The sequence below is a fragment of the Odontesthes bonariensis genome, chromosome 20 (assembly GCF_027942865.1).
Source record: "Odontesthes bonariensis isolate fOdoBon6 chromosome 20, fOdoBon6.hap1, whole genome shotgun sequence".
Classification (NCBI taxonomy): Eukaryota; Metazoa; Chordata; class Actinopteri; order Atheriniformes; family Atherinopsidae; genus Odontesthes; species Odontesthes bonariensis.
Window position 1 is genome coordinate 34,095,872 of NC_134525.1, and position 25,654 is coordinate 34,121,525.

The window sequence follows — 25,654 nt, forward strand, 5'->3', positions numbered from 1 at the left end:
AGCAACAACAAACCTCGGTTCACTGCAAAACTCAGGCAACTTCGTCAGGCCAAGGAGGAGGCCTACAGAAGTGGGGACAGAGTCCTGTACAACCAGGCCAGAAACACGCTGACAATGGAGGTGAAAGCAGCCAAGAGGAGCTACGCTGAAAAGATTAAAAACAGCCTTTCAGCCAACGATCCAGCGTCAGTGTGGAGAGGCCTGCAGACCATCACCAACTACAGGAGACCATCCCCAAACACTGCAGCGAATCATCAACTGGCTGACGAGCTGAATGTGTTCTACTGCAGGTTTGACACATTCACACCTCTCCACCTCCCCCCCCCATTGACATCACCTGCCACTCTGCCACCTCTCCCCTCTGACCCCCCACCAGCACTCACGATCTGTGAAGAGGATGTTCTGTCAGTCTTTCACAGACAAAAGATCAGGAAGGCACCCGGCCCAGACGGTGTGTCACCTTCCTGCCTGAAGGTCTGTGCTGACCAACTGGCCCCCATCTTCACCCGGATCTTCAACAGATCCCTGGAGCTGTGCGAAGTCCCCTCATGCTTCAAACTCTCCACAATAATCCCGGTCCCCAAGAAACCCACCATCACAGGACTGAACGACTACAGGCCTGTTGCCCTCACATCTGTAGTCATGAAGTCCTTCGAGAGACTGGTGTTGGGGTACCTGAAGGACATTACAGACCCCCTGCTGGACCCCCTGCAGTTCGCCTACCGAGCGAACAGGTCAGCGGATGATGCCGTTAACATGGGACTGCACTACATCCTGCAACACCTCGACTCTGCAGGGACGTACGCCAGGATCCTGTTTGTCGACTTCAGTTCGGCGTTCAACACCATCGTCCCAGCCATCCTCCGCACCAAACTCACCCAGCTCACTGTGCCCTCCTCCACCTGTCAGTGGATTACAAACTTCCTGACTGACAGGAAGCAGCAGGTGAGGCTGAGGAGCATCACATCCAGCACCCGGACCATCAGCACAGGTGCCCCCCAGGGGTGTGTACTCTCCCCACTGCTCTTCTCCCTTTACACCAACGACTGCACCTCAAGAGACCCGTCTGTTAAACTCCTGAAGTTTGCAGATGACACAACAGTCATCGGTCTCATCCGGGACGGTGATGAGTCTGCATACAGACGGGAGGTTGAACGGCTGGTCTGCTGGTGTGGTCAGAACAATCTGGAGCTGAACACGCTAAAAACAGTGGAGATGACAGTGGACTTTAGGAGAAGCCCCCCCACTCTGCCACCCATCACCATCACCAACAACGCAGTGTCTGCTGTGGAATCCTTCAGGTTTCTGGGCCCCACAATCTCTCAGGACCTGAAGTGGGAGACCAACACAGTCACTACCATCAAAAAGGCACAGCAGAGGTTGTACTTCCTGCGGCAGCTCAGGAAGCTCAACCTACCTAAGGAGCTGCTGATCCAGTTTTACACCGCCATTGTTCAGTCTGTTCTCTGTTCATCCATCACCGTTTGGTTCGGATCAACCACCAAACAGGAAAAAAACAGACTGCAACGGACAATAAGGTCTGCAGAGAAGATTATTGGTGTCAGCCTGCCCTCCATCCAGGATCTGTACCTGTCCAGAGTCAGGAAACGGGCAGGTTACATCTCTGCAGACCCATCACACCCTGGACACAAACTGTTTAAACTCCTCCCTTCTGCAAGGTGCTACAGAACTCTGTACGCCAAAACAACAAGACACAGGAACAGTTTCTTCCCTCAGGCTGTCTCTGTGTTAAACAGCTAAAACCGGACTTCAGTGTTTCATCCTTGCACCATGCACCAATTTGCACTTCTGATTTAATCTTGTTCTATGTCTATTTTTTTGTCTATTTTTTTGTAATTGTTGCACTAAAGAGAGTGAGGTGTAACCGGAGTCAAATTCCTCGTGTGTGTCCACATACCTGGCAATAAAAAGCGATTCTGATTCTGATTCTGATTCTGATTCTGATTGCTAAGTTTCTAAAACTTAAATGTAAATAGGTCACTGTTACTAGGACAAAACAAAACAAAGTTTCTGAATTTAAAATTTAAATGTGCCACTATTACGAAGTTCTAAAATTTAAACGGAACAAAGTTTCTAATTTAAATTTTAGCATTGATAGCCTAAATTAGAGTATCTATTTAGCCCATAGGGAATTACTGATATCTCTCCATCCCACTTGGAGGGAGTAAGAAAAGCGCCATGTCCAAAGTAAATAAATAAATAACTAATGAATAAATAAATAAAATTAAAATACAACAAGTATGATCTTCTTTTGGGAGGATTATGCAATAAAATGCGCTTCCTCTGGAAGGAATCATGGAAAATCCAAAGATCAAAGGTTGAAAGCACAACTGGAGAGGACAACCGAGGCTAAGTTAGCCTTTGAAAATTTGAAACGAAATTAGCAAAAGTTATCCAAAACGGCCAACACGAGTCTATGAGAAGCCAATTTTCGTATATGTCTCCAATAAAAACCATAAGATTTCAGAACTAATAAATCAGAGTAGGTATGTTGTGACTCGGACAGGATGTTTGCAGGTTGTGCATCTTTTGACACGTCCAGATGTGAATACAGAAGTGTACTACATCGGATCCTGCAGATGTCATTCCACGTGAGTTTGAAGGAGAACCACATGAGCGTGTGGCAGAAGCTGTGTGATACATTAAACTGAGACATGACTTAGAAGCAACTCCACTTGTTCAGGCTGATGTCACTTATGTTGTATATGGTTCATGGTGTGAGACCATTTGGGTAATCATGAGGTTTTGCAGTTGTGAAACAGGACGGTGGAAAACTTTGTGACGGTGGAAGCTGAGAAGGGTGAACGGCCATGTTCGGCACAGTTGGCTGAACTGAAGGCACTAACGGAAGCATGTTGACTGGTGAAAGGTAAGGTTACGAATGTGTACACAGATTCTGCATATGCTCATGATATTTGCTATTTGTTTGAAGCAGTTTTGAAGCAGAGAGGGTTCAGGAGGTCAGACGGAAGCCCAGTGCGACATGAGGTCCAAATGAAGGAGCGGATTGCAGTCATGAAAATTGAAAATTGGCAGTGATAAAGTGTCAATCAAGCAGCGCTGTGGGGCCGTTTATCATCCACAGAGTCAAGGGATGGTTGAGAGGATCAATGGAACCTGGAAAGTGAAATTGAATTGAATCTGTGCTTCAACTAAACTAAACTAGATGCTTTGCTGCTTGCACTAATGAACTATCGTATGCAGACTCATAGAGTCACGCACTAACACCGCATAAAATGCTAACGGGTCGACCCATGCCGGCACCTCAGTTGAGAGGTCCCTTTAAAGGGCCCCCACTTGAGCAGCTGCAAACAGAGTGGACAGCTTACATGAAGCAACTAACTGCAATCCACAGAGCAATCTATCTACAGGAGGAGTTCAGAGACTTGAGTCTCGAACAGTTGGTTGAGAGGCCAGTGGTGCCAGGCGACCGGGTGCACATCGAAGTGTTCCGAAGGAAGTGGCTTGAGCCAAGACGGAAAGGACCGTACACAATGGTGCGAGCAACGTCAACAGCAGTTCAAATGGAAGGTAGCAACACATGGTACCATTTGAATCACTGCACTAAGGTTCGGACTAAAGACCCAGCCTCCGGACGCCACGACAAAGGGGCTATCTGGTAAGATCATGTTGTCCTCGGGTCAGAAGAAGTTGTTCACAATGGTTGTAAGAATAGAAAGATTTTTCGGGAAAAGCTAGGGGGATTTGATACCATTAGCACTACGGGACAGAATAATCATGTTAATCCAAGAACAGACGGAGTGTACATGCAGAGGTAGAGTCAGGAAAACAGTGTAACTGTGGAAGATGGGTTAAGGCAGCACAGGATATGTGGTATAGATGGGCATGGTACACTACGAGAGAACTGACAGCGACGGAGTGTCTCGTATGTGCAGACGCTCCAGGAGCATTGCCTGTTGTTGTTCCAGAGCCACACACCTTCAGGGACTGTGCAGTGGTCCAGCAACGGGAATGCAGGAAAGGTAGGTTCACATCGGAAGAGGATAAATGGTTATTGTTTCCTATGTGTGGTATTAAGTGCAGATTGATGTTTGGGCCAAATAAATTACATAGTTATTTTCAAAATAAGGAAGGGCCACAAATTTGAGTCTTCTTGTGCTGAATTTAATCTGAGTACATCACAGGATGGGCCTCCAACGGATTATAGAGTAGATTACGATGGTGAGTTTGAATGCTTTTGGAACTCACGTAGGTAATACTACTGTTAAATAAAACCAATATTTATTGGGATTTATTTATTTGGATCAAATTGTGAAAATATAGAAATGATCATTTTAACTCTATATCTTTTTGGGGATCAGACACACCCGGTAGCTGAGAGTTACTGGATGTGTGGAGATGATGTTTTGTTAAATGTGTTGCCCAACAGGGAGATAGGTCTTTGGGCACTGGTGAGGAGGAAGACATCAGTTGTGTTAGTGTAGGACAAGGTAAACGAGATGCAAGGTTTGGATGTGGGAAAAGGGGAGAGTTAAAAAATCTAGTGATGACTACATCAGGGATAAGCACGTTTACTTGGATGCAACAGGGGAGCCGAGAGGGATTCCTTTCGAGTTCAAAGCACGCAGTGAGATTGCAGCTGGATTTGAGTCTATTTTGCCGTGGATCATATTTAACAAAATGGTGAGTGGATTAATTACATATAATACAACCAACAGAGGATTCGTGACTACACGAGTGAAGGGTTTGCAGGCTTTGGAGAACAACTACGTGAGACGAGTATGATGGCTTGGTAGAACAGACAAGTTTTAGAATGGATATTAGAAGGGAAAATGGTGTTTGCCAGATGGTTGGGGAAATGGTGTACATTTATACCCGGGAACACTGCAGCTGATGGAACGTTTACAACGGCCATGAAGAAGATCAGAGAACGGAGAGAGGAGCTGACGTGTGATGCTGGTGGAGGTGAACGGTGGTGGACTGGTCTGTTTGGGATTTTGGGAGAAGGGGGAGCGATGACAGTTAAAGCGGGAATAGCAATATTGTTGATATGGTTTCCCTATTGGTGTGTTGCATTATACCCATTCTGAGAAGGTGTTTGCTGCAAGTGATGTTCGAACAAACAGTGGAAGGAATCTGGAGACAGATGACCATGCGAGACCAGGTCTGAGGACCAACGCATGGAAGAGCGTGTCAACGAATGAAGGTTATCAACGGACGGTTCACAAGATTCTTTCCTCGAGTGTGGAACCAAGTTTAGTCTGATAGGGAGAAGAGATGCTGAAGATCTCTTTGTTTGGGAGTGACGTACTGGCGACCTCTCCTCCCAGAGTTAGCTTAGCAGTTCCAGACCCAGCCGGACAGATGTTCGGCCAGGAGCAGACGACACCAGAGTACGGGAGATGGGACGGGACTGGAGGAGCTGCATTACATTGCATTTTATTACTATTTGTTGTGTGATAATCCATAATTTTGTGTATTGGACTTGGTACAAAACGGTGATTAATTGATTTGAAGGTTATGTATTCAGTCTATGTGTATTATCAATCAGAACTGATCACTAATATGTGCATTGCCAGTTGTGTTAGTCAACTGTTCGGAGTGCGACCTTTGGTAAAGTGGTCGGTCGCCAAGTGGGGTGGGGCCGTAGGTGAGTTTTCCCAAGATAAGAACATGAGTTACGAAAGTAGCAGCCGGTGGGTTTTTCGCACCTATGCACTGCGAACAGTGGACAGGTGTGATGGCAATGTAAAACTTGTAGTGTTGTTGAATTCAATATCGTTTAATTTAATCATTTAATCATTTAATGTGATTCGGGTGCGTATATATAATCGTTTTCATTTATTCAAAATGTTCCCTTTGTTTGAGATTGTAGAATTATTAGGATAATTTAGTGTTGATTATGTTAATTAATTCTTAATTAACTATGTGGGATGATTTTCTTTCATTTTAGATTATTTCTTTATTAAATCACTGATAAGTGATTTCAGGGGGGACTATGTGGGAGAAGGATGTCATGACATTCTCATGACTTCTGGCCTAGTTACATCATGTGCCTTGCTGACTGGTTCAGAATATTGTTGATAGTTAGAATGAGTTGTTTAACATTAGGCACCTCCAGAGAGTGCCACGTACGGTTGTTTTGATAAGGACCAGCATAAAGAGAGATCACAGAAGGAAGACGGCGGACATTTTGTACATTCTGTATGCATATTTGCTGTGACAGTTTGTTCAATAAACTCCCCAATGGACGGCTGACCAACGCGTGATTCGACTCATTTTCTCCACAACAGAGTGGCAGCTATTTTCAGATCAGGGTTACTAATCAGTCCCAGACCCAAGATTAGTTTGAGCTCTTTTGAATCTGTGATTCTCAGTTTTTCCCACGCAAAGTGGAAATCCCAGAAACCTCTTGTGTTTGTTGTTGTGTATCGTCCACCTGGCCCTTATTCTGAGTTTCTGTCTGAATTCTCAGAGTTTTTATCCCAGTTAGTGCTGAGTACAGATAAAGTCATTGTAGTGGGTGTAGCGTTATTGGGTATTTATATACGTATTAAATATAAGGATTTATGAGATGTTCTTACAGTCTCAAATAAACCTTACCTCGAATTCAGGGCACCACCTACCTAGGTTTTAACTTAATTTAAGTCACAGTCAGGTAGGAAAACTGTTCGAAATCTTACGATCCTGGTATGTTAAATTAATCTTTCAATTAATAATCAATTAATATTCAGTCTCATATCTCGCTACTTTCGTGAAGTTCTCGTTTGGTTGGACAGACATTACGTAAAGAAAGCATACGACACAATCTGTGATTATAACATATATATAGATATATGAACTGTTTATTACATTGATATGATCTTAGACATGAACCTTTAAACAAACAGGAGATGCATTGAATATGGGTGATTATATAAAACACTTAGTGAATATAAAATAAAATATGGGAATGGAGAGATACTGGATTTATTCAAATAGTTAGGTTGGCTGACTATTTGACGCTAAATACTGACATTTCGGATTAATTTATCATTCTGTGAAAGCCTCGAGACATCCATCAAACCCACTTTAAGGTGAAAACGGGTCGGTCTTACTGTGTTGAAGTTCTGTTTAGTCAGCTCGGAACAAGACAGCGGCCACGCGGGGTCCGAGGGGATTTCTCTTCCGCTCTCTGGGCCTTCCTGGTTGTGGTGGCTGACTTTAGCGGACTTCTCAGTTGCTTCTTTCACCGGGAAACGGGAACGATGGTGCCGAGGGCTGTGGTTAGATGATCGAATCTTCTGAGTGTCAGTGGGTCCGTTGCTTCTCTGATGAAGTGAACTTAAGTTCACAGAAGATTAATAAAAGGTTGCTTGGAGTTGGCTTTCTTGGTAGGAAAAGGTGATGATGGCGTGAAACAGCGGAGGTTAGGACGTGCGACGTAGAAGGACGTGGATGGCGAGGGACGAACAAAAACACGTAAAACGTGCATCTTCAGAGTATTTCAATCTGTTTCTTTGTTCGGGTCTTTCTTTCTCGTCTCCGGGGTCTCACTGGGTTCTGGAGGGTTTCCTCCGGTCGAATAGTGAACCACACAATGTTGATTTTCTGTGTTAACAATGGGGATACCAAACAAATACCAAATAGATACCGAAGGGACATCGTTAGAAGTTAATAGTTGCATATATCTTGTCCATTTTACTGAGTCCTCTGGGATTTAAATGTTCAACTAATCAACACTGCAGACCACTAGGGGGCAATGTGGTTCCATCAGGCAGGTTTGGCATTTTCCACCAAGATCAGTTCTTTGTCAATATTTAAGCCAGAATCGTACAAATTGTCTCTATATGCGTCGTGTGATCAAGCTGGAAACCTGAAAGAAATTGTATACGGTTATCAAACACATTTAATATAGTTTTAAGATTCGACTAAAAGTGAGTCTAATGAAGTCTTCTCAGTTCGTATGTAGCCATCTGGTCGGTTTGCTGGTGAAAAGGGGTGTTAAAGTGTCAACTTTCGAGTTATGGTCCAGATAAGATAGTAAGTGTCCCACTTTTCCAAGAGTGAGTTCTTTGTTCGTTAGAGTCTATCCCAATTTTTATTGCAAGTGTCTGTTGCTTATTTTTCACTCCCAAAAGCTCTTAAGAGGGTAGAAGGTGAACGTAAATTAGGCAGTTTCTGTCTCTTTTTCCTTTGTGGAAAGAAAATGAAGATCTGGTTTATATCCACATACGTAAACATCCCCCACAGGAATGTTGGTTTTGTCAAAGTTTGAAAAACTCTTAATCCACACGGCACTGTGACTGCTACATGGGTGACTTTAATATTCATGTAGATGTTGAAAATGACAGCCTGAATATGAACTTTAATTCTATATTGGACTCTATTGGATTTTCTCAGAGTGTTCACAGACCGACTCACTGCCTTAATCACACCCTTGATCTTGTGCTGACTTATGGCATTGAGAGTGAACAGTTAACAGTGTTCCCTCATAACCCTGTCTTATCTGACCATTTTCTGATAACCTTTGAGTTTACATTACTTGACTATACAGTTTCTGAGAAGAAATTTACATATAGAAGGTGTCTATCAGAGGATGCTGTAACCAGATTTAAAGAATTAATTCCATCATCCTTTTCTTCACTGCCATGTGCAGATATGACAGAGGACGACTACCTAAACTTTACTCCAGCAGCACTTGACTCTCTTGTTGACAGCACTATAGTTTCAATGCGTACAGCACTGGACAATGTTGCCCCTCTGAAAAGGAAGGTAATCAGTCAGAAGAGGTTGGCTCCTTGGTATAATTCACAGCTGCGTGCTTTAAAGCAGACTGCAAGAAAGCTGGAGAGACAGTGGCGTTCCTCTAATTTAGAAGAGTCTCAATTAGTCTGGAAAGATAGTTTAATAAGGTATAAGAAAGCCCTTCGTAAAGCTAGAACTGCTTATTATTCATCATTGATAGAAGATAATAAGAATAATCCCAGGTTTCTTTTCAGCACTGTAGCCAGTCTGACTAAGAGTCCGAGCTCTGCTGAGCCAGGTATTCCTTTAACTCTCAGCAGTGATGATTTCATGAGCTTCTTTATTAATAAAATTGTTTCTATCAGAGAGAAGATTGATGGAGTCCTTCCCACTATTATCAGTGATGTATCATCAAGTACAGCAGCTTTAGAAGTATCTTTAGAACCTGATTTGTATTTAGACGGCTTCTGTCCAGTTGATCTCTCTGAACTAACAACAGCAATAGTCTCTTCTAAACCATCAACTTGTATTTTAGACCCAATCCCAACCAGACTGTTCAAGGAGGTTTTCCTATTAATTGACACTTCCATATTGGATTTGATCAATCTGTCTTTGTTGACAGGATATGTACCTCAGACTTTTAAGGTTGCTGTAATTAAACCTTTACTTAAAAAACCTACTCTTGATTCAGAAGTGTTGGCTCATTATAGACCTATATCCAATCTCCCTTTTATGTCTAAAGTTCTTGAAAAAATAGTTGCAGCTCAGCTTTGTGATCACTTACACAGAAATAATCTGTTTGAAGAGTTTCAGTCAGGATTCAGAGTGCATCATAGCACAGAAACTGCACTGCTGAAAGTTACCAATGATCTCCTCTTAGCCTCTGATAGCGGACTTGTGTCTGCTTGTCCTGTTGGATCTCAGTGCTGCATTTGATACGGTCGATCACAGTATCTTATTACAGAGACTTGAACATGTTATTGGGATTAAAGGAACTGCATTAGGCTGGTTTAAGTCATATTTATCTGATAGATTTCAGTTTGTTCTTGTAAATGAAGAATCTTCCTCACACACCAGAGTAAGTCATGGAGTTCCCCAGGGTTCTGTGCTTGGACCGATTCTTTTTACTTTATACATGCTTCCATTAGGTAACATTATTAGACAGCATGGCATAAATTTCCATTGCTATGCTGATGATACTCAGCTGTACTTATCTATAAAACCAGATGAACCCAATAGGTTGGTCAGACTACAAGCATGTCTTAAAGACATAAAGACCTGGATGACTCAGAACTGTCTGCTTCTAAATTCAGACAAAACTGAAGTCGTTATCTTTGGACCTGAGCGTTTCAGGGAGAAATTGTCTAGCTATATAGTTACTCTAGATGGTATTTCCTTGGCTTCTAGTTCTACAGTGAGGAACCTTGGAGTTATTTTTGACCAGAACTTATCATTTGACTCGAATATAAAACAGGTTTCTAGGACTGCCTTCTTTCATCTTCGTAATATTGTTAAAATCAGGAACATCTTGTCCATGCATTTGTTACTTCAAGATTGGACTACTGTAATTCTTTATTATTGGGCTGTCCCACATATTCTCTGAAAAGCCTTCAGTTGATCCAAAATGCTGCAGCCAGAGTTTTGATGAGAACTAACAGGAGAGATCATATTTCTCCAGTTTTAGCTTCTCTTCATTGGCTCCCTGTTAAATTCAGAATAGAATTTAAGATTCTTCTCCTTACATATAAAGCTCTTAATGACCGAGCTCCATCATATCTTAAAGATCTCATTGTAAGATATTTTCCTAACAGAGCACTTCGTTCCCAAACTGCAGGTTTACTTGAGGTTCCCAGAGTTTCTAAAAGTAGAATGGGAGGCAGAGCCTTCAGTTATCAGGCCCCTCTCTGTGGAACCAGCTGCCAGTTTGGGAGGCAGAGCCTTCAGTTATCAGGCCCCTCTCTGTGGAACCAGCTGCCAGTTTGGGAGGCAGAGCCTTCAGTTATCAGGCCCCTCTCTTGTGGAATAAGCTGCCAGTAAATGTCCGGGAAGCAGACACCCTTTCCACTTTTAAGACCAGGCTTAAAACTTTCCTTTTTTATAAAGCTTATAGTTAGGTCTGTTGAATCTGATAGTGTGTCTGCTAGTGTGTCTTGTTCTGCCTCCACCTCTGGCACCCTCTATACTTTCATTACCCCCTACCCGAACCAGGGTTTGAATCCCATTCCCGCTGTGACTGGTGTGCAGTTGGTGAGAGGCTGAGGTAGCTTGTGGCTGTAAAAGATGGTTCTATATATGGATCTATATAGGGAGTATAGGGAATTACTCACTGAGTCTGGTCCTTTATTTATTTATTTATTTATTTTTTCGTTAGCACAAGTTTCTTGTGTTTACCTTGAATAGGGATGGCTCAGGTAATCCTGAAACATCCCATAATTAAGCTGCTATAGGCCTAGACTGCTGGGGGGCCTCATCTGTCACACCTTTCCTCACTTTACTCTCTTTATGTATATGTGACATTATTGTGGTCATTAACTTGTGTTTCCCTGTTCCAACAGATATCCTTTGAATGGTGTTACAGTGCCGCCGCGGCCCCCTTCCCCCCCCCCCCCCCCCCCCCTTTCTGTCTTCTCAAACCCCAGCTGGTGGAGGCGGATGGCCACCCTTCCTGAGTCTGGTTCTGCCAGAGGTTTCTTCCTGTTCAAAGGGAGTCGTTTCTCTCCACAGTCGCCTCAGGCACGCTCAGGACGGGAGATTGGACCGAAAAACAAAAAGTTTTCAGTGCAATCTGTTGGTTTTCTTAGCTAGGAAATTGTTTTTGAATTGGCTCTATATGAACGAATTGGATTATTTTATGAATTATGATTATTATTAATTAATTGAATTCCAATTGGCTTGAATTGGACTTACTATCTAAGTGCCTTGAGATGACATTTGTTGTATTTGGCGCTATATAAATAAAAATGAATTGAATTGAATTGAGGTGAAGAAGAAGTGGTCCCACATTAAGGTGGATGTGAAGAAGAAGTGGTCCCACATTAAGGTGGAGGTGAAGAAGAAGTGGTCCCACATTAAGGTGGAGGTGAAGAAGAAGTGGTCCCACATTAAGGTGGATGTGAAGAAGAAGTGGTCCCACATTAAGGTGGAGGTGAAGAAGAAGTGGTCCCACATTAAGGTGGAGGTGAAGAAGAAGTGGTCCCACATTAAGGTGGAGGTGAAGGAGAAGTGGTCCCACATTAAGGTGGAGGTGAAGAAGAAGTGGTCCCACATTAAGGTGGAGGTGAAGGAGAAGTGGTCCCACATTAAGGTGGAGGTGAATTGAAATGCAGTTTGGATAATTTATTAATCATTTTATTTATTAGTCAAAAAATGCAGGTATATTCTGAAAATGAAAAGGTATTTCTGTTAATGCATTTTAATTTGAATTATGGTACAGATTTGCTTCCATAAAAAATAACCTGGATTTCACATTTGACATTACAATAGTCTCAGTTTATAGTTTAGTCTCAATTTAAATGAATCCCTTTAGTTGCTACTTTAAGCCCCCAAAACTTGCTAAATAATATAATCTACCCTGCTATCTGCAAAAGCACCATGCAAAAGCACATAGCACCATGCCGTAGCACCATGCCGTAGCACCATGCCGTAGCACCGAGCCGTAGCACCATGCTGTAGCACCATGCCGTAGCACCATGCCGTAGCACCATGCCGTAGCACCGAGCCGTAGCACCATGCCGTAGCACCATGCCGTAGCACCGAGCCGTAGCACCATGCCGTAGCACCATGCCGTAGCACCATGCCGTAGCACCGAGCCGTAGCACCATGCCGTAGCACCATGCCGTAGCACCGAGCCGTAGCACCATGCAGTAGCACCGAGCCGTAGCACCATGCCGTAGCACCATGCCGTAGCACCATGCCGTAGCACCGAGCCGTAGCACCATGCCGTAGCACCATGCCGTAGCACCATGCAGTAGCACCGAGCCGTAGCACCGAGCCGTAGCACCGTGCCGTAGCACCGAGCCGTAGCACCATGCCGTAGCACCGAGCCGTAGCACCATGCCGTGGCACCGAGCTGTAGCACCATGCTGTAGCACCGAGCTGTAGCACCATGCTGTAGCACCATCTCCCCCCTTTCTGTCTTCTCAAACCCCAGCTGGTGGAGGCGGATGGCCACCCTTCCTGAGTCTGGTTCTGCCAGAGGTTTCTTCCTGTTAAAAGGGAGTCGTTTCTCTCCACAGTCGCCTCAGGCACGCTCAGGACGGGAGATTGGACCGAAAAAGAAAAAGTTTTCAGTGCAATCTGTTGGTTTCCTTAGCTAGGAAATTGTTTTTGAATTGGCTCTATATGAACGAATTGGATTATTTTATGAATTATGATTATTATTAATTAATTGAATTCCAATTGGCTTGAATTGGACTTACTATCTAAGTGCCTTGAGATGACATTTGTTGTATTTGGCGCTATATAAATAAAAATGAATTGAATTGAATTGAGGTGAAGAAGAAGTGGTCCCACATTAAGGTGGATGTGAAGAAGAAGTGGTCCCACATTAAGGTGGATGTGAAGAAGAAGTGGTCCCACATTAAGGTGGAGGTGAAGAAGAAGTGGTCCCACATTAAGGTGGAGGTGAAGAAGAAGTGGTCCCACATTAAGGTGGAGGTGAAGAAGAAGTGGTCCCACATTAAGGTGGAGGTGAAGAAGAAGTGGTCCCACATTAAGGTGGATGTGAAGAAGAAGTGGTCCCACATTAAGGTGGAGGTGAAGAAGAAGTGGTCCCACATTAAGGTGGAGGTGAAGGAGAAGTGGTCCCACATTAAGGTGGAGGTGAAGAAGAAGTGGTCCCACATTAAGGTGGAGGTGAAGTACACGAGAACACAAGTACAGACAAGTACGCATGTTGAGAAATGGCCAAATTGAATTATGGAACATTTTTTGTGGGGGCGTGCATGAAAACAAAAAAGCAATGTCCTTTTCTTTATCATTTTAATTAAGTTACAAAATGAGCAGTCTTGAAGAAGAAAATTGAAATGCAGTTTGGATAATTCATTAATCATTTTATTTATTAGTCAAAAAATGCAGGTATATTCTGAAAATGAAAAGGTATTTCTGTTAATGCATTTTAATTTGAATTATGGTACAGATTTGCTTCCATAAAAAATAACCTGGATTTCACATTTGACATTACAATAGTCTCAGTTTCTAGTTTAGTCTCAATTTAAATGAATCCCTTTAGTTGCTACTTTAAGCCCCCAAAACTTGCTAAATAATTTAATCTACCCTACTATCTGCAAAAGAGACTGTAGCTAGATAATAATAATAGCTCATAATAATAATACTAGCTAATAGAAAATGGTTGAGATGATTGAGATTATTCTGTAATACTCTGTATGTGTTGCAGTAAATGTGAACACCACATGGGGGCAGTGTTGGGTGATTCAGAAGGACAAGATAACCTGACAGAAAACCATGATTTCCCCACAAAATCCCTCCAACAGCAACCTTAAAATTTCCACCACAGCCTAGTCATGTGACATGGGGGCTTCAGCTCTGTTCAGTCCCATGCACACATGTATGGAGATGGTGCTGCTGATAATGTTGCATGGGGCTCTCAGTACAAACAGCATCTCTCCCAACTCCACACACAGACACGGTGAAGTGTTCTGGACTCACTCAGCATGCCTTACCTCGCTCTCTGCTGATCTCTGGGTGTCTCCTCGGACACTGCTGATGCTGCTGCTGGTGTCCCTGGTGCGTGGGGGCTTCCAGGTCCGCTCCTCGGTGGCCCTGTTGTAGTAGAAATGCCTGCCGCTCACGTCTTTATGGGTCTCCCAGTCCCCCAGGATGTGGAGCGGGGAGCCTGAGGGGATGGGCGGCAGGCTGGACTGCGAGATCTTCAGCTCCTGAAGGTTGGTGTAGATGGGGGAGTTTGAGCGGCCCTGACCAGTAGGTGACGTTGTCTGGAGGAGGGAGAGGGGAGCAGGGATGTCAGATCAGGACCTTGTGTGCATTTATTTTAGGAGTATTTGTTTTCCAATATGGCAGCTGATATTCTTGATGAACTTAATGAGTGTCCCAAATTTCTATGAGGATTGTGTAATAATCCAGGAATTACATAACCAGGAGCCATAGAAATGCTCCATTGTCTGCTGAGGTTGAAGTATGTGATGGTGTGTTCAGAGACTGTGACAGTCTGTAGGACAGCCTCTGAATCACCACAGCTGCCACATGTGGCCTGCAGAGTCCTAAAACCAGATGGACCCAACTAACTTATATCTGCCTACTCAGAGAGCAGGAGATTTTGAATTATTAAAAGAAAGTATTTTTCTATTCTATTATATTCTATTCTTCTATGAAGGGCTATTGGCATTTTACTAAGGGCTTTACTTGAATTAAAAGGTACAAAGTCCCAACAAGTCAGGTAAATATATCCCAAGCACATAACTCTTCCAACCATCCAGAAAAAAACCTGTGCAGGAGGGTTTCTTTCAGGATTCCTGTTTCTGGTATGCAATCAGTCCCTTTTCTGTGACAGAACAAGCATCTCCTTAGCAGCCATGCTGCAGTAAATATAGTTTCAAACAGGTTAACCCTAACCCTAACCCTAACCCCAGGTTTGGTTAAAAAGAAGAAGAAGGAGAGGGAGAGATAAGATATAAACTGCTCTTCTGATCAAAGGGTGCGAAGACTGAGGCAAGGTGCACGAGGGAAAAAGAATTGAACAGCTCAGAAATGTAAATAATACGAGTGGACCACGGTGGAACTTCAGGGAGGCTATTTTTGCATCTACTGAGGGGACCTGAACACAACCAATTCTAAACCTACATGAGCCTGCTGTGTCAGTGCTGATACACATCAAAGACCGCTTCTAAGGTGGTCTTTTCAAACTTGGCAGCAGCTGAAGGTCACTTCACAAGACTCAGAATGCTGTTTCCATGGCAACGGCTCAGAGCATCTGAACTGCTTTCAGGACACAGATGGGACTTCCTGCCCATCTTGAAATAACGGAATATTTGTCCCAGAAATTATTATTCAATATCCTGCACACATGCCAGAGCTCAGCAAAAGTTTCAGTTAGTGTCTGCTCCTTCAGTCCAATGCACAGTAAGATGTTCGAGCAAAGAGAGAAAACGTTCTGGCTGAGTTTGGGTTCAGAGCCATCCATCAACACCAGAATGCAGACTGCATGTTCCACTTTTAGTTGGGTCATTTAGGAAGTAATGGTGATCAAGTCTGAGTGCAAATGATGGTGGAAGGGTCAAACTCAGCTCAGACAAAGTGAACTACATCAGTGGCACAGGTGATTACAAGCCATTTTAACACGTTCAAATTCAAACTTTAACTATCATTTTCGACACACATTGATGTGTGTAGTAACAAAGCTCACATGAATACTTCTCATGTCGCAATCATTTCATCTCATATGATCCATGCTGCTCTTACAGTATCTTTATCTGCTCTTAAAAGGGTGTTTTGACATTTGTGTGATGCACAAGCAGAAAACTACTGGACATAAAAAGAATGGTCAAAGCTAAAGCTGGCATGGGACTATGTTTTAGATCCTGTTTGGTTTTTAGATCATGTCTTAGTTTAGTTCTTAGATAGATCATGTTTTAGGTTCAGGTCTTGTTTAGTTTTCCTGTCATGCCACCCTCTCCTGCCCTGCCATCAGCCTCACGTCCCTCACCTGTGTTTTCCCCATCAGCTGCACTCTATCCCTAATCACCCTTCACAGTATTTAGTTTCCAGGTTCCCTCATTGTTTTGTCAGATCCTTAACTGTCGTCCATACTCCAGGTCACAGTAAGATTGTATTTATCCATGTCAAGTCTTTTGTTTTGTCAGTCTTGTTTTGTTCAGTCATGTTAAGATTTTTGTTAAAACCTTTTTTGTGAAAATAAAGTTTTGATTTCCAAGGATCCGCATCCTTTCTCCTCACACCCACCCCCTTTTGACAAAAGCAGCAGCGGCTGGCACAGGTAGCTTCTCATTATGGAGGGGTTTGACACAGTTCATTAGCAGTGCTCTCCATATTCAAAGCACTCTGTAGAACTCCACCAATGAAGAGCTAAAGGGGACATATTATAAAAAGAATCACTTTTCCTGTGCTTCACAGCATGTATTTGGGTGTTTGAAGAGACCACCAACTCTAAAACTTTGACATAACACCACATTGTCACCTTGTTTGGAGCCACCTCTGTCATCCAATTATCCATTCAGATCTGCAGGGTACTGTCACATCACAGTAGCAGCAAAGACTAGAATAATCAGCATCCTCATATTTATCTTAACATAATGCTGCATTCACTAGACCTCAGAAGTAGGAAGTCTCAATCATTAAGCTTTTTACTTTACTATCAACAGCAAATTCATATCAGCAGTTATATTGTTAATCTAAGACAGAAATAAGATAACAAAACTCTATTAGATGAAGAAAAAACAATAAACGATAACTTTCCAGGGAATGACTTAAAATGTGGAAGACAGAAGTTGGTTAACGTAGAACGAGTTCCTTGGCGTTAACTTGTATTTTTCAGTGGATTGCATTTTCCTGTATTATCACTTTGTACTACATGGGTCTCAAGTTGTCTAGTCTGCCCTGGAGCCAACAGAATAAGAACAGCAAGAAGGCGTAGAAGAGGACAAAGTATGTTATTATGTTACTTGTAATATAAAGTATTATCTTTATAATATATATATCTTTACCTCTTCTATTTCTACCCCCTACCTGACCCAGGGTTTGAATCCCATTCCTACTTATCTTTACCTCTTCTATTTATACCCCCTACCTGAACCAGGGTTTGTTTGTATCCCCACTCCGCTTTGACTGGTGTGCAGTTGGTGAGAGCCTGGGGTAGCTTGTGGTTGTGGAAAAAAAGATGGTTGTTGTGGTGTGAGGAGCAGAACACCGATGAAAGGAGGTTCCCACCTGATGACCCCAATGACATGTTGGTCAGCATTGCTCACTGATCTATATAGGGATTATAGGGAATTATTCACTGTCTGGTCCATTTTTTTCTTTAGCACAAGTTTCTTGTGTTCACTTCAAAAGCTATGTACACTGAAGTATGCTATGTTAGTTCAGTGTTCCTGCTTATGGTGTTTTAACTGCCTGGACAAGTTCATCACATGATTCATGATGAGATTGTTCATGAAAGGTGGATCAGAACCAGCTGTCTGCTGTAGCACCATGCTGTAGCACCGAGCTGTAGCACCATGCCGTAGCACCATGCCGTAGCACCATGCCGTAGCACCGAGCTGTAGCACCATGCCGTAGCACCATGCCGTAGCACCATGCTGTAGCACCATGCCGTAGCACCATGCCGTAGCACCGAGCTGTAGCACCATGCCGTAGCACCATGCCGTAGCACCATGCCGTAGCACCATGCCGTAGCACCATGCCGTAGCACCGAGCTGTAGCACCATGCCGTAGCACCGAGCCGTATCACCGAGCCGTAGCACCGAGCCGTAGCACCATGCCGTGGCACCGAGCTGTAGCACCATGCTGTAGCACCGAGCTGTAGCACCATGCTGTAGCACCATCTTGTAGCACCGAGCTCAACGGATGACCAAACCGGTGAGGAATGGAGAGCATCACTGCAGCTCCTAAAACTAGCTGCTTTGAACAGATATGTAGAGGTTTGGCAGAAAAGGAGCTGTTGTTCAGCCATATCTCTGCGGTATCTTGACCAAACGTGACATACATTTCATTAAATCTCTGGAACTGTTTCAGCTTGTAAAAAAAGTGGGCAGAATATGTCTCCTTTTAAGTATCCAACCCAGTTCCAATATCAGTTTATTCACCATTTTAGTAGTGACCAAATACCTCCCAAATGAACGACATTCTAATGAGCCACAGCCACAGTCACAGCTGATGTGCACGCACAACTAAGTTAGTGAACATTATATCTGTTCAACACAGTGACTTTAGGACAGCCAACGGCAACATATTACTGTACTTATGTTGCATCATAAAAACAATGAGTCAATGTGAGCCTGGCTGTGGCATTTCTGTAAAATGGAAAAAGATGCTGTTCAGTCAGACAGAGAAGCCTCCTAAATGTTTCATTGAACTCAACATCTTTTACTGGCAGACAGTCAGACTGTAGTTAGGAGGCTAGAAATGCTACCTGGAATCATTTTAACAGTTTACAGAGAACAAAAGTTGGTGCTGGGTGCCAGCGCGGATGAAAAGTTCTCCAACGAGAATGTTTGACGAACAAGACAGAGAAATCTATTCTTACAGGACACAAAGTCCATCTGTGCTGGCAAAGCTGGCGCCCTGTTCTATACAAGTCTGGTGGACACTACACAGAAACCTGACTTCTGAAAATATCCTCCTTTAAAACTAGCAGATTGCACACAAATTTAATGTCCACCTTTTTTTTTCTATCACCTTGCATCCTGGGCTGCACACAAACACCTCGTCGTCATCCTCCCCAGCTCTCCTGTAACCTCTGAACATGCTGAAGGCACGACGCATGGCGATGATCGGCGGCCATCAGATGACACAGGAGACTAGCTGTGCCCCCCCCCAACACACACACTTCTGTTTTCTGCCTGTCCTTCTGGTTCTGTTACGTGCTGGTTGAAAGTAAGAGGCAACTTGATCCCGACGTGACAGATGCAAAGAGGAACAGGATCTTCCTACCTTGCATGTGTGTGCACACACTCATCCAACACTAGAGGAAATGGTTCTGTATAACCCTACAACAGCTTCTACCATCATAGCGTATTTCTGTATGTTTGAGTCAAACTTGGGACTGACAGACCAAACTGGAACTTCTATTTTCAACCAGGCCACAGCCAAGCCACTGTGAGTTGTAGAAAGATACTATGACAATTCAGATCACTACTACTGTGCACTCATATTTCAGTGTAACAGAAGTATAGTTTATGAATGATGACATAAAAAAGAGGTAAAAGAAAGAGGAACAAATAATGAAAAATGTCCCTTTAAAATTGGACAATACATTTGGTAACACAGTAGTGTGGATCTTTCAAGACCACAGGACATAGTTTCTGCTTAGAAAACAACCTCTTTACGATTTCATTGTTTTTTAGATCAATACAATAGTTATCATGGAACCATGAAGTCATATCTGCTGTTGTACAGGTAAATGGTAAGTTTGACTTTAAAAATATTACATTTGTAGTTAACTCAAGTGTGGATTTAATGTGGAGCCTAATTTTTGGGAGGCCCCAGCAACATTCCTGTGTAACATTACTGGTATTTCCATACCAGTAAGAGACAGACACTATCTGCTATTTACAACAACCTTTGTCCTTTGGAGACGATTTCAGGGACTCTCTTCCACCAGACCCGTCCCATAACTTATCTGGAGGACATTAAAATAACAGCTAGCAAAAAGCTTCCCATGAACAAACAAAGGAACCCCTTTTATGCAGAGAATCCAGACCGAATGTTTCTTCCTCCTTATCTGGACATCAAAGGTGACACCGATCTGCTTCGATCTAACAAGACAAGAAACAGACCTCTCAAACCTCGACCAAATATTTTCTTCGACATTCACTTTCAGTTGGATTTTTAAAACTGTGTTAAATTGAGTTTTCTTTGTTTTATCAAACTCTTAACACTAGAATTAAAACTATTTAACACACCCAGAAATTAGAGTAAGAAAGAGGAAAAAAGAGAAAAGAGGAAAAAGAAAGCAGAATGAAATAATAGAAAGATATATACGTTTTTTCATTTTCATTTGTCCGTCGTTATTTCGTCTCCGTGTCTGTTTTTTGTTGCACGTTTTAACCTCCACTGCTGCATAAGTTACCACACAGTGATTGAAACCAACTCCAACACGCACGTGAACGCATCTAAATTTGTGTTATTTTTGATGATGAAGTCTCTATATCAGGGGTCTCAAACTGATCCGTGAAAGGGCCGGTGTGGCTGCAAGTTTTTGTTCCGAACCTGCAGCTGAACTGTCTGCACTGAAGGGCTTACCAGTTCAGGGTCGGAACAAAAACCTGCAGCCACACCGGCCCTTTCAACCCCTTTCAGACCCCTGCTCTATATCAACCCTCCGTCTCCCTGGTAACAAGAATCCCCGGTGGAGAGACCTTCGCAGGCAACTTAAAACTCCATGGAAAATCATCCACAACCAGCTGACTAGGCACAGAGACAGCGGACCAAGAGAGACCCACTTGGACACTGTTGGCCATCGACCTGGTGTGTTCACAGATGACTAATGGCGCATTTCCACGAGCTCGGCACGGCTCGGTTTGGTTGTGTTTCCATTACAACCCAGTATCACTTCGTGCCTCCTCGACGTGGGCGGGGTCGTCATAACACGGCTGCGCGACCAGAACAACAACAACAACAACAACATAGGAGGAGGATAGCATGGAGGACATGGATGCGCTCGTGTTGCTGCTCACCCTGTGGCTGCTCGCCCTGTGGCTGCTGCTCACCCTGTGGCTGCTGCTCACCCTGTGGCTGCTCGCCCTGTGGCTGCTGCTCACCCTGTGGCTGCTGCTCACCCTGTGGCTGCTGCTCGCCCTGTGGCTGCTGCTCACCCTGTGGCTGCTCACCCTGTGGCTGTTCACCCTGTGGCTGCTGCTCGCCCTGTGGCTGCTGCTAACCCTGTGGCTACTCACCCTGTGGCTGCTGCTCACCCTGTGGCTGCTGCTCACCCTGTGGCTGTTCACCCAGTGGCTGCTCGCCCTGTGGCTGCTCACCCTGTGGCTGCTGCTCACCCTGTAGCTGCTCGCCCTGTGGCTGCTGCTCGCCCTGTGGCTACTCACCCTGTGGCTGCTGCTCACCCTGTGGCTGCTCTCCCTGTGGCTGCTCGCCCTGTGGCTGCTGCTCACCCTGTGGCTACTCACCCTGTGGCTGCTGCTCACCCTGTGGCTGCTGCTCACCCTGTGGCTGTTCACCCTGTGACTGCTGCTCGCCCTGTGGCTGCTGCTCGCCCTGTGGCTACTCACCCTGTGGCTGCTGCTCACCCTGTGGCTGCTGCTCGCCCTGTGGCTGCTGCTCGCCCTGTGGCTGCTCGCCCTGTGGCTGCTCGCCCTGTGGCTGCTGCTCACCCTGTGGCTGCTCGCCCTGTGGCTGCTGCTCACCCTGTGGCTGCTCGCCCTGTGGCTGCTGCTCACCCTGTGGCTGCTGCTCACCCTGTGGCTGCTCGCCCTGTGGCTGCTCACCCTGTGGCTGCTCGCCCTGTGGCTGCTCACCCTGTGGCTGCTCGCCCTGTGGCTGCTGCTCGCCCTGTGGCTGCTCGCCCTGTGGCTGCTGCTCGCCCTGTGGCTGCTCGCCCTGTGGCTGCTGCTCACCCTGTGGCTGCTGCTCACCCTGTTGATGCTCGCCCTGTGGCTGCTGCTCACCCTGTGGCTGCTCGCCCTGTGGCTTCTGCTCACCCTGTGGCTGCTGCTCGCCCTGTGGCTGCTGCTAGCCCTGTGGCTGTTCACCCTGTGGCTGCTGCTCGCCTTGTGGCTGCTGCTCACCCTGTGGCTACTCACCCTGTGGCTGCTGCTCGCCCTGTGGCTGCTGCTCACCCTGTGGCTGTTCGCCCTGTGGCTGCTCGCCCTGTGGCTGCACGCCCTGTGGCTGCTGCTCACCCTGTTGCTGCTCACCCTGTTGCTGCTCACCCTGTTGCTGCTTGCCCTGTGGCTGCTGCTCACCCTGTGGCTGCTGCTCGCCCTGTGGCTGCTCGCCCTGTGGCTGCTCGCCCTGTGGCTGCACGCCCTGTGGCTGCTGCTCACCCTGTGGCTGCTCGCCCTGTGGCTGCTGCTCACCCTGTGGCTGCTCGCCCTGTGGCTGCTCACCCTGTGGCTGCTCACCCTGTGGCTGCTGCTCGCCCTGTGGCTGCTCACCCTGTGGCTGCTGCTCGCCCTGTGGCTGCTGCTCACCCTGTGGCTGCTGCTCGCCCTGTGGCTGCTGCTCACCCTGTTGATGCTCGCCCTGTGGCTGCTGCTCACCCTGTGGCTGCTCGCCCTGTGGCTGCACGCCCTGTGGCTGTTTGCCCTGTGGCTGCTGCTCACCCTGTTGCTGCTCGCCCTGTGGCTGCTGCTCACCCTGTTGCTGCTCGCCCTGTGGCTGCTGCTCACCCTGTGGCTGCTGCTCGCCCTGTGGCTGCTGCTCACCCTGTGGCTGCTCGCCCTGTGGCTGCTCGCCCTGTGGCTGCTCACCCTGTGGCTGCTCGCCCTGTGGCTGCTGCTCACCCTGTGGCTGTTCGCCCTGTGGCTGTTCGCCCTGTGGCTGCTGCTCACCCTGTGGCTGCTCGCCCTGTGGCTGCTGCTCACCCTGTGGCTGCTCGCCCTGTGGCTGCTGCTCACCCTGTGGCTGCTGCTCACCCTGTGGCTGCTGCTCACCCTGTGGCTGCTCGCCCTGTGGCTGCTGCTCACCCTGTGGCTGCTCGCCCTGTGGCTGCTGCTCACCCTGTGGCTGCTGCTCACCCTGTGGCTGCTCACCCTGTTGCTGCTCACCCTGTGGCTGCTCACCCTGTTGCTGCTCACCCTGTGGCTAATCACCCTGTTGATGCTCACCCTGTGGCTGCTGCTCACCCTGTGGCTGCTCGCCCTGTGGCTGCTGCTCACCCTGTGGCTGCTGCTCGCCCTGTGGCTGCTCGCCCTGTGGCTGCTGCTCACCCTGTGGCTGCTGCTCGCCCTGTGGCTGCTCGCCCTGTGGCTGCTCACTCTGTGGCTGCTCGCCCTGTGGCTAATTACCCTGTGGCTGTTCGCCCTGTGGCTGCTGCTCGCCCTGTGGCTGCTCGCCCTGTGGCTGCTCGCTCTGTGGCTGCTCGCCCTGTGGCTAATTACCCTGTGGCTGTTCGCCCTGTGGCTGCTCTCCCTGTGGCGGCTGCTCACCCTGTGGCTGCTCGCCCTGTGGCTGCTCACCCTGTGGCGGCTGCTCGCCCTGTGGCTGCTCGCCCTGTGGCTGCTCGCCCTGTGGCTGCTGCTCACCCTGTGGCTACTCGCCCTGTGGCTGCTGCTCGCCCTGTGGCTGCTCTCCCTGTGGCTGCTCGCCCTGTGGCTGCTGCTCAGCCCTGTGGCTGCTCGCCCTGTGGCTGCTCGCCCTGTGGCTGCACGCCCTGTGGCTGCTCGCCTTGTGGCTGCTCGCCCTGTGGCTGCTGCTCACCCTGTGGCTGCTCTTCCTGTGGCTGCTCGCCCTGTGGCTGCTCACCCTGTGGCGGCTGCTCGCCCTGTGGCTGCTGCTCGCCCTGTGGCTGCTGCTCACCCTGTGGCTGTTCGCCCTGTGGCTGCTCGCCCTGTGGCTGCTCTCCCTGTGGCGGCTGCTCACCCTGTGGCTGCTGCTCACCCTGTGGCGGCTGCTCACCCTGTGGCTGCTCGCCCTGTGGCTGCTCACCCTGTGGCGGCTGCTCGCCCTGTGGCTGCTACTCACCCTGTGGCTACTGCTCACCCTGTGGCTGTTCGCCCTGTGGCTGCTCGCCCTGTGGCTGCTCAGCCCTGTGGCTGCTCGCCCTGTGGCTGCTCGCCCTGTGGCTGCACGCCCTGTGGCTGCTCGCCTTGTGGCTGCTCGCCCTGTGGCTGCTGCTCACCCTGTGGCTGCTCGCCCTGTGGCTGCTGCTCACCCTGTGGCTGCTGCTCACCCTGTGGCTGCTGCTCACCCTGTGGCTGCTCGCCCTGTGGCTGCTGCTCACCCTGTGGCTGCTCGCCCTGTGGCTGCTGCTCACCCTGTGGCTGCTGCTCACCCTGTGGCTGCTCACCCTGTTGCTGCTCACCCTGTGGCTGCTCACCCTGTTGCTGCTCACCCTGTGGCTAATCACCCTGTTGATGCTCACCCTGTGGCTGCTGCTCACCCTGTGGCTGCTCGCCCTGTGGCTGCTGCTCACCCTGTGGCTGCTGCTCGCCCTGTGGCTGCTCGCCCTGTGGCTGCTGCTCACCCTGTGGCTGCTGCTCGCCCTGTGGCTGCTCGCCCTGTGGCTGCTCACTCTGTGGCTGCTCGCCCTGTGGCTAATTACCCTGTGGCTGTTCGCCCTGTGGCTGCTGCTCGCCCTGTGGCTGCTCGCCCTGTGGCTGCTCGCCCTGTGGCTGCTCGCTCTGTGGCTGCTCGCCCTGTGGCTAATTACCCTGTGGCTGTTCGCCCTGTGGCTGCTCTCCCTGTGGCGGCTGCTCACCCTGTGGCTGCTCGCCCTGTGGCTGCTCACCCTGTGGCGGCTGCTCGCCCTGTGGCTGCTCGCCCTGTGGCTGCTCGCCCTGTGGCTGCTGCTCACCCTGTGGCTACTCGCCCTGTGGCTGCTGCTCGCCCTGTGGCTGCTCTCCCTGTGGCTGCTCGCCCTGTGGCTGCTGCTCAGCCCTGTGGCTGCTCGCCCTGTGGCTGCACGCCCTGTGGCTGCTCGCCTTGTGGCTGCTCGCCCTGTGGCTGCTGCTCACCCTGTGGCTGCTCTTCCTGTGGCTGCTCGCCCTGTGGCTGCTCACCCTGTGGCGGCTGCTCGCCCTGTGGCTGCTGCTCGCCCTGTGGCTGCTGCTCACCCTGTGGCTGTTCGCCCTGTGGCTGCTCGCCCTGTGGCTGCTCTCCCTGTGGCGGCTGCTCACCCTGTGGCTGCTGCTCACCCTGTGGCGGCTGCTCACCCTGTGGCTGCTCGCCCTGTGGCTGCTCACCCTGTGGCGGCTGCTCGCCCTGTGGCTGCTACTCACCCTGTGGCTACTGCTCACCCTGTGGCTGTTCGCCCTGTGGCTGCTCGCCCTGTGGCTGCTCAGCCCTGTGGCTGCTCGCCCTGTGGCTGCTCGCCCTGTGGCTGCACGCCCTGTGGCTGCTCGCCTTGTGGCTGCTCGCCCTGTGGCTGCTGCTCACCCTGTGGCTACTCACCCTGTGGCTGCTGCTCACCCTGTGGCTGCTCGCCCTGTGGCTGCTCGCCCTGTGGCTGCACGCCCTGTGGCTGTTTGCCCTGTGGCTGCTGCTCACTCTGTGGCTGCTCACCCTGTGGCTGCTGCTCACCCTGTGGCTGCTGCTCACCCTGTGGCTGCTCACCCTG

The 25,654-nt window shown here is 47.7% G+C and overlaps 1 protein-coding gene across 4 annotated transcripts in view; it reads right to left on the minus strand.

Annotated features, from left to right (window-relative positions):
* The window catches only part of arhgap12b (Rho GTPase activating protein 12b), a 118,038-nt gene that overhangs the window by 26,123 nt on the left and 66,261 nt on the right, over nucleotides 1-25,654 (minus strand). For all 4 annotated transcript variants that reach the window (XM_075452062.1, XM_075452060.1, XM_075452063.1 and 1 more), the window contains exon 3: nucleotides 14,391-14,663. In XM_075452062.1, the coding sequence (XP_075308177.1) occupies nucleotides 14,391-14,663 (273 nt within the window). The remainder of the gene's footprint in view (nucleotides 1-14,390; nucleotides 14,664-25,654) is intronic.